Source organism: Opisthorchis viverrini (assembly GCF_000715545.1).
Source record: "Opisthorchis viverrini unplaced genomic scaffold opera_v5_248, whole genome shotgun sequence".
NCBI lineage: Eukaryota > Metazoa > Platyhelminthes > Trematoda > Opisthorchiida > Opisthorchiidae > Opisthorchis > Opisthorchis viverrini.
The window spans coordinates 74,198-83,655 of NW_008751903.1; the positions used below are offsets into that span (position 1 = coordinate 74,198).

Here is a 9,458-nt window from a genome sequence, read left to right on the forward strand (position 1 = left end):
ATAGCATATTCAGTCGGGGAAGACAGGCAGGTAACAACCAAATGGACACAATCAGTTGACGGTCGTAGGTCATACTACTTCTCCAAAGGTCCACCTCCGATCTAACGCCCACATCAGATCACACAGCAACAAAGATCCCACAATAGAAACCAAGGAAAACGTACCTGACCATTAGTGGTAATCAAACAGTCTCCGTAGTTTTTCTTCAAAGACAAATTGGAATTGAAGAAAGCGGATTTGAGGAGCGGCAGATGAGCGAACCGCTCGATGCTAATTGGTTTGTTCAACAACTGCCATGTCTTGTGCTCTGGAAAACTGACAAAAATGTGCTGTTCCGGGTCCGTGAGAAAAAAGAATTCGTCACAGCGATTGCTCCACTGCGATCGATTGGAATCGGTCGGTTCCGCTGATGAAGAAATGAATGTACAAAAAACAAAGGCTGAATTGGTGCAGCTAAAAGATAATTTATGTGGTAATTGCTCAGGTTGGTCAAATCAAATCATACGCGACACCACTCCGGGTATAGCTATCATAATCGTAACGATACAGTCGTTCAGCTGCCATGCCACCCGAAGGGAGCACCAGGCCTGAGATACTGTAGGGTTGCCCAAGCTTAGACAGGAGCAGTCGAGATTCAAAAGTTAGTTGTAAACCGTGGAACCTCTGGTCCGCACCTTAACCAACAAGTTATCTCGAGTTCACGCATTGCTATCACACAAACCGACGGGAGCTCCACAACGACAGATCGTCAAGTCCCCCAAACCTAAAGAGGAATAATAAAAAATCCAGGAGTGAGGGTGGGGAACGAGAGCCTCTCCGTCAGCAGATTGCAACTTAATGTATCACACTACCAGCCGAGGATGTCTCCCAGGCGATGTTCCCTCGTTTATCTTCCGTGGTTGGACAGGAAGAATCCAGTCGAACGTACTTGCTTTCAACACCTTTCCACGCGTATTCCATAGTACAGACGAAACAATACTTCGCTTGGAGCTAGTTTTTCGGTAAGCTCGCTGTCCCTAATAACCGAACATCACATCATTTCGACGGATGTGTCGTGTGCAGGACCAAACGAAGGCATGCTCTGATTGGTCAGAATGACAGCCAATCCGGATCGAGCATCTTTGACTCGACGCTTCTCGCCCACTCACGGTGGTTCTAGCACGACCTTGTGGAACACTCTGTGATTACCCTATAAATACAGGTGTAATGATTCTCCTTTTGTCTCCATAAAGGGCTGTGTAGAGCTACTGTGCCTTTTCATATACCATATTGGGCGGAGCAGGAAGCCAAGGGACCGATACAGAGCTGCACTACCATCCAGCAATTTACAACACTCGCACACCCGCGATTCAGCCACACGACTGGGAGGTCCGTGGTTCGAATCCGACCCCGGTATCTCGACTGCTCGTATTCACGCCTGGGTAACGTGGCAGCAACCAAGCTAACTAAGTAGTGTTCCACGTAACTCTTCAGTTCTGATCAACTCTGCCAAGTGACAACATAAACTGAACTCGATAGCCATTCTGCTGTCAATGCGTTCAACTAAACAGCTGCTTTCTGTCGTTCACGATTTACATGGTAAAAGCAGGCTAATTAAATTTCAAGACCTTGAGATACACTTACCTATCGACGAATCTTGGGGCTGTCGAACAGCTTGGTCGGCATTGATAAAACGCCAGCCACCAGCCACATAGACCGCCAACCACGAAGAGGCGAATAGACGGTTGTTCTTGACTGGCATTCCCGGACGATATCCGATGCCTTTGGAGTAGCCATTGATTAATTGACCATGGAGTGCGGCAAACCTGGAGTTGATAAGAAAGGGTTCGATCGCCTCGGTGAGCACATACGTGAGTCGTTTGAGTTATCGTGCCAACAAAAGAAGCAACTATGGTCGAATAGTTCATAAATCTAACAAGAAGTATGAATAAGCAGTCGTTCACTCGAGTAGTCTGCGAGTGAACTGCCAGGTCAGGGCAACCCATTGTTATCATCCTCTATAACAGCGATTTCTGGTTTCTACATCATGTGGTCATGTTTCTCGTGGATGAGCAATTTTTTAGCACTTGGCGCACAAATTTTTGCTCGAACAGATAAAAAACGATTGTCCTGCACCAAAATCCTACACGTCAAATGTTCGACGACTCGAACTAGACCGCAGGTAGTTGGCAGAAATAAGGTGAACAAACTTCGATCTGCAGGTGGGTGGTTATCGGGGTACCATGGGGATAAAAACAGTCCAAGTTTCACAGGAAATTGAAGCCATACCAGCTGGGAAAACCTTTCGTCCGGCGCGCGGTATAAAAACGTGAATAATAGGGTCAGATTGTCGATCCCTCTGGGCTAAAGTGATGAATCCCGTACAGATAGCCAATGTAACGTAGACGGGGCGTCGACGGTCCGCCATCGTACGGTTGTGAGATCAACAGAACAGCCCGGTAGACCCTAGCGGCGTGGGCACCACTGGCTGCGCTGGCTCACCATGTAAAACGCATGGCAATGGATCACGTGATAGCTAGGTGGGTAGTTGAACAATGGTCTGTAAGACCGAGGAGAACCAAGACTACGGGGAGGGCTCGAATAAGTTTTGATTTTGGATGATGGCAGCGAAAGCCGAAGCGCGTTTCGACGCTCAGCGTGTCTTGCTACTTGAACATTAGCTCCGTAAGTGACTGCCGACAGGCGTAGAGACCCTCAACTCGTGAACGCATCTGCATCAGCAAAAACGGACTTGAGGGACACTAACTCGCGGATTTTGTGTCCGTGGCGAAGCGCCGACGAGTAAGTTGGGGTAGAATTTCTCCGATTTCCAATAACAAAACTATGTTCCTATTGCACCAATATCCTTTGTTTGTTTACAACACATGGAGACGATTGTCCCTGGCTATTGGATAAAATTGTATCAAGTTGTGTAGGGGATTGGAGTACGGAACTACGGTAAAAAGTGAAGGAATTGACAGAGGACAATGATGTGACGGCCATACTACTGATGGAATGAGCGAGTAGTGCCAGGACAAGTGTCAAGACACCGTCCAAGCACCCAATGAAAGGTTGGTGTGGCAAGTATTGAACCAGTTTGCAGTGTTTGTTGGTTATTGTCAAAAAGCACTCGGGAGAGTCCAAGGGAACACCTGAAGATGTTCGCTTTTTGAAAGCTCTCTATAAATGAGGTTCCAACTTTCACGACCGCTTAGTTCGTGCTGGTCAATGGACAACTCCGCACACAAAGGCGCCCTTCCTTTCACTGCTTATGCTATGGCCAGCTGATGGCTTTCGGTGTGACTCTCAAGCTGAGTCGGTTGAAGTTAGGTCAGACTCACAGGCCCACGCATACTCATGCAAGTAGGTCCAACGCTAAATCTGCGTGCCATCTAAACAGGACAGAGAATTACGGCAGAAGATCAACAAACCCAGAGCACTTACCGACAGAGCTTGTGTAGCAAGTCGTTGCGCGTCAATTGCCCACTACGAATTCGTCGAAGTGTGCCAACCAGGGAGTCTGGGGGAGCCACAGGATCGAACTCTCGGAATTGGACATCGAGAAAAACAGTCCAGGTGAACAATGCCCTGAAGTAAAGTAACAGAGGATCTAGATGAATGTGGGAGCTGCGACAACACGAAGTGAAACTCCAGTCGATCATTCAATCAGATAGCTCGTTGTTTACAGCGCGAACTTATTAAACGGAAGGTCCGTGGTTCGAAACCGGCATCTGCATCTCGACTTCCCCTATCTAGGCTTGTGCAACCTGATAGTATCTCAGCCCTCGTGCTACCTGTGGATGGCATGGCAGCTACACACCAAAGAGGGTGCTACAGCTGTTATCATCATTTATCAATCATATGTCATCAAAACAAGGTAATATTATGCCGTATACCTGAGTTAGCCAGAGAGATGCTGTATCCTTCCGTGGGTTAGCTTGTCAAGTTGGCACGCTCAACACAGGTAGCCAATGTTTCAGAATAGTGGCACCTCAGAAAAACGCCACTTGGCTGTGGCCTCTTCACGATGTACAGCTACCGCACTCCCCAGAGCAGGCATGAGATTGGTAGAGGCAACATGGATGTAAGTCGAACCCAGAACCATTACCATCAGGGTCTTACAGTCCACACTCTGCATTAGATTGATGAAACGGAACAAAACCAGCAACCGGTCTCTGAGCGGAAAGAATAATCCATGACGTAGCAAATCGAACACCGAAGCATGTGAATCGCACGGAAGAAGGGCAGTCACAAAATTAAACGGCCAGGCTGCTGTACATCAGATCTATCCTTGGTCAGTTAAACCTGACGAGGAAATGAAGTCGCTACCTTTTTGGCTCAACACAGTGTGCTAGTAGCACCACGCCAAACACCAAGAACGCTTAAAAAATTGGAACGACCAGTCCCCTTAGAACAGCCACCTCCAATGAGCGGTCATTCAACAGAAGAGATTAAAGCAAACGTTGTCAGACCCCCAGATCTGTGTTAAATTCGACCGACTAGCGAAGACTGATGAAAACGCGGGACGCACCTCAAAATGTGTACATCATCCGACATTTCGGCCGTGAGTGTATGTACCAATTCTGTGAACGAGACGAAGTTCGCCGATGTGCACTGAAATGGAAAAGAGGAGAAAAGGGTGCACCACGATGGAAAAACGTCAAGCTGGCAGCTAGGTTAACGTGGAGGACACCGTGAAAGACCGTTTGAAAGTTTGCGAAGTTTGTGAAATTATCTAATTGGCCTATTTGGAGAAGAATATTGAAGCAGAGTGCCAAATTCATTCAAGTCCTATTGACACCCTGTGTCTCCAACCCAAACACGGCAGACAGGCATCAAATCACGATAGGATTGATGAATGCGAACCGCCCAACGTGTCTTCATTCTGACGGTAGTATCCATGGTTAAAGCTACCCGTGACCGAGGTGGACTAAGTGGTTAGAGCGCTGAAATACTGACCGAAAGGTTCATGGTTCGAAGCCGACCTTTGCCTCACGACTTCCCATGTCTCGGCTTAGGCAACCCGGCAGTAGCCCAGCCCTCGTGCCTCTTTTATGTGCCATGGCGGCTAGGCACTGGAAAGGTGCTACAGCTGAACGAGTTCGATTTTTACCCGTGACAACTGAAACCTCAAAACTGAGAGGAACCTAACTCGTTTGTCATACCGATTTACCTGAACACTTAACATAGAGATCAGCTCAAGGAGTCTAATGAAAGTCGACCAAAATGACGTCCTCAGTCCCCATCGTTGAACTCTTGGTTCAAACGGCGGTCTTATTCGACGGAATCGTACGTCACACAATTCCTCGAATGCATGTCTCCGAAGCGGCTGCTAGCACCGTCTTGGGACACTGTACACACATAAGGAGGTCAAATATAGCTTCTTTACCCCAAAATTCCCATGAAACCCATTACAACAGTTAAAGTACGCTCAGCCTCAGTTGAGAAATAATTGAGATGAAGTAATCTTAAACAATTAGTCTGACGTAGCAAACTACTCATAAAGTTGCTGAAAACTGATCGACGGCCCATGACCGGTTTCCTGAGGCTCATAGGTAGGTGCAGTCCCCGTCAACCTTGTGTTCTACTTGCACTCACCATCGGGTCTCCTGTGCGCAAATCAGAGTATCTGCCGAAATTACATTCTACGCTGGCAAATATCACTAGGTGAGGTTTAATACACCGCCACACAGCTTGTAGACTGTTCAGCCCCAGAGGAAAATCGTGCGTAAGAAGAGTTTGAAGTTCATTGCGGGCAACATTGGAAATTTCTGGCTGGAACAACAAAAGAAACAGCGACATGTTTGGACGTGCTGTTCAAGGTCGGCCAGTGTAGCCCCAATCGCTGGATACCCTGGTTTTGTGGAAAACAGCCTCCTGCGTCATACACAGTCCCAACTACCGATAAGCGTGTAACGCTGTGCACTGGATAAATGCCAAAATCTACGGGTGGGGGCTTATCCGGCATTGTCGTACGCGTTGTCTTGACGACCGAAAAGTACGCAGTACAGAAACTGAAGGTTTGACGCGACCGCTTCAAAGCCTGACCTTACGATAGTGGGGTTGGAAGAGTGGAAAAACGAAGGGCGTCGTCACGTGATGGACATCAACCTGTCTCTGTAGGTGAATTGACGCACTGAGTACACTGGCAACCTATGCTTTCCCAACGGCAGTAGTTGTGTGTACTTTTTTCATCTGTTCGTGTTGCCCAAAAGTTATACTGCTGTTGCAGCTGCTTGGTTTCCCAATCCGCCAACTGGCGTAAATCAAAACAGATTGTAACCTGGGAGGGACGTTACAAAATAAGATTTCCACGAATGTCTGTAATGTAGTAATAATAATAAATATTCAGTCACAAAACCGTTACGGTGCATAGCCACCATCCCACTCGAAGAAAGCGCGAGGGCTGGGATAGCGGTAGGTTGCCTAAACCTGGACTTGTTGACAAAGTCAAGCCACCGTCTTTGTCACGAAGCGGCAGGCACCGACGAGATGATTCTGACTGGCCGTTATGACCAACCAAGACGCGCTTTTACCAACCGCAGACGTAGTCAGTCATGCGATCGTACAATTACGTGATGCAGGTACCTTCAGGACAGACAGATATCACGCACGTACCCCGGGAAAATTGACCCGGCGTTCGTGCAATCCGGAACATCTGGAATAGCAGACACACTTCGGAAATAGTTCGACCACATTCTATTTCTCCCCAGTAAAATCCGCCCCGGCCTCCGCGAACGAAAACCAAGATAGGGACAGTTTTTTCTCAATCAGCTGATTCGTACTTTGTTCATCCACATTTACTGGTCAGGTTGAAAGCCCAATGTCCCCAGAGCTGCCACATCAGTAGGTCTTAAATTGACTTAGCCCAGAATAAACACAACGCTAATTCTTCGGTCACTCATTATAAGCCAGAGGTGGCTCGGTGGCGAAGGCGCGAACCTCCTGATCGGAAGATCCATGATTTAACATCTCGACTGCTCCTGGTTGGGCTTGCTGAACCTGGCAGCAGCAACGTCCTCGTGCTTCCCTAGGGTGGCGTGCTAGCTGGGCCTCGAGACCGGGTATGCAGCCGAACGATTGTTACTGCCATTACTACTGACAACTCATTATCTTGTTCTGTAGTGTTCATTCAAATGTAATTAGTTGGTACGGGACCCTTACATATATCGTCTATTTATATACTATTTATATCGTCTAGATGAGAGGGTCCGGGCTCATCATCCGGTACTCGTACGTCCCAGCTACGATTCGAATAACTCAAGTTGAGGCTATATGTCGCGTAAAATAAAAAAAACGGATTAGGAGCAGAGTTTGATCAACCCATCTCAATAAGCCTGCCATACAGCTAGTATTGATCATCATCATCAGAGAGGACAACATCAGAGTTGACATTGGTGCTTCACTGCAATACAACTACACAGTTGATTCAATTAAATCTAAAGACTTCAGTGACAAGGAAAGGGTGGATGAGGGAAGGGACCCGGTGCTGGTCTTTCACAAGCATTCTCAGGTGCCCACACCTCCAGGCGCTAAGTCAGACAAACTGGAAAGAAACTGCTCAGCACGAACACTGCTGATATCAGCCATTTTTTGAAGTGACTCAAGCCAAGTGCAAGGGGCAGGGTTACGAGGACCCCATTATGGAAGGCTACCGCACCAACAACACTCAAAATCTTCGCCATCTCTTCCGTACTCTTCTGCAAAGTCATACGTTGCCCACAATTCATAACGGCTATCTGTCGAAGGAATTTGCACAACAGTGTACAATTCACCAAAAGGGATACGGACAACCTGGAACGGTAGGTAGCTTACTTCAATGGCTCTTGAATCGATCGACTCAAGCATCTCCATCGTTGGAAGAATAGCAGACTTTGGGCGCGAGGGTGGAACAGGTCGAGGTGTTGGTCGCATGGATGGCAAGCGTTCTTCCACACGCACATCAGATGGCCACTGGACAAATGTTGTCAATGGTGGGCCGGACAAGAGAGATCCACTGCTACTACCGTGGTGGGACAGAGTGTATGGATCGATGTGACGCCTCCAACTGGCGGTTGACTCGTTCAAGGACGGATTGGATAATCCCAAATCGGACTCGTACGTCCGTGTGAGCGAATGTTGACTACTGCGTGGCGGAGCGATCAATCCCTGTCTAGTACACAGAGCTATCAATGACTCTGCCATCCGAAGTAGCGAGGCACGTGAACTTTGATGGGGGGCACCATTTAATGACTGGATGGAAGCTCGTTTGCCAGTTTTGCGGCTAGTAAGTGCCTGTAAGAGTACAAATGACATCAAAAAACCCGGTTTTGAAATGTTGCAGAGAAAGAGTATTCCGACAGTGAAGTGAATATGCGCTATAGAAAGCCGTGAATTTTTGTAAGGGCAACAAAGTTCACTTAATGCGTACTGAGTTGGCGGGTATGAGGACAGTTGAAGGGGTTTAGTGGGGAAACGAAATAGCTGAAACTAAGAAACTAACACAGAGGGAATGTGAAAAGGAGATGACTCTGACAGCCGCTGTGAAAACGGTAATCCCAGTATCTCGTCGTGAAAAATCCGGGGCTGGAAAACATGGCCAAACATCACAAATCATTGAACAAAGAAGCGAAATGAAACGCAATTGGTAGGAACGCACGAGCAATTTACGCAACTCAGTGAAACTAATGTAGTTAGCGGCCAGGAAGAAAAAACTGAGCTACTCGGAAAACAGCCTTCGTGTGGTGCGGACAACCTGGTCAGTAGAGGCATGTGTACAGTTGAGAATCAGTCCCCCGCATAGGGATTCGCACTTCCGTGTTTACGATATCAAAACAGCGTCCGTCTCGACGGTACGATCGTTCAGCTGTAGCATCCTGTCGGTGCCCAGCTGCCATGCCACCCAGAGGAAGCATGAGGGCTGAGATACTGCCAGGTTGCCCAAGCCCGGATAAGGGAAGCCGAGAGGCAGAGGTCGGGTCCGAACCACGGATCTTCCGGTCAGTAAACTCGCGCTCTAACCTTTTGGGCCATCTCGCCCCAGCTGGTACGATACTTAACTTATGATATTCCAGATAAAGAACAAGATAGCTAGTTCAAGACGGAAGACGTCACGTGCTGCCTGACAGCTGGTTACACATTAGCTTTGTTCAAATCCTGTCTAGGCTTGAACAACCCGACAGTCTCCCAGCCCACGGGCTTGCTTCGGGCAACATGACAGCTAGACACCGAAAGGGCGTAGCAACTGAACGATCATCATCATTATTATTTTGTCTATTCAGATAATGCGAGCAGCCAGCATTCAAAGGTTACAAGTGGGTCAGCTAGATCAGAATGTGAAGTACAACACACTTTTATTCAAAACGCAGAACACTGTCCAACGTCCAGTGAGAGGATCGAACGAAGAACTGACTGATACGTGCTTGCGATGTGACCATTAGAGTAAGAGGTCCTCTTCAAGTCGGGAACTCGGGGACTAGAAGTCCTTGAAGAGCGTCAAG

At 47.9% G+C, this 9,458-nt stretch overlaps 2 protein-coding genes across 2 annotated transcripts in view; one reads left to right on the forward strand and one right to left on the reverse strand.

The window, feature by feature from the left end:
* Positions 1 to 410, forward strand: part of T265_08940 (hypothetical protein) — a gene marked incomplete at both ends in the record, with an annotated part of 19,598 nt that extends 19,188 nt beyond the window's left edge. Inside the window, one exon of the mRNA XM_009174883.1 lies at positions 212 to 410. Within this exon, the coding sequence (XP_009173147.1) occupies positions 212 to 410 (199 nt within the window). The remainder of the gene's footprint in view (positions 1 to 211) is intronic.
* Positions 1 to 9,458, reverse strand: part of T265_08942 (hypothetical protein) — a gene marked incomplete at both ends in the record, with an annotated part of 34,354 nt that overhangs the window by 14,943 nt on the left and 9,953 nt on the right. Inside the window, 5 exons of the mRNA XM_009174885.1 lie at positions 165 to 406; positions 1,624 to 1,805; positions 3,424 to 3,567; positions 4,511 to 4,593; positions 7,795 to 8,253. Of these exons, the coding sequence (XP_009173149.1) occupies positions 165 to 406; positions 1,624 to 1,805; positions 3,424 to 3,567; positions 4,511 to 4,593; positions 7,795 to 8,253 (1,110 nt within the window). The remainder of the gene's footprint in view (positions 1 to 164; positions 407 to 1,623; positions 1,806 to 3,423; positions 3,568 to 4,510; positions 4,594 to 7,794; positions 8,254 to 9,458) is intronic.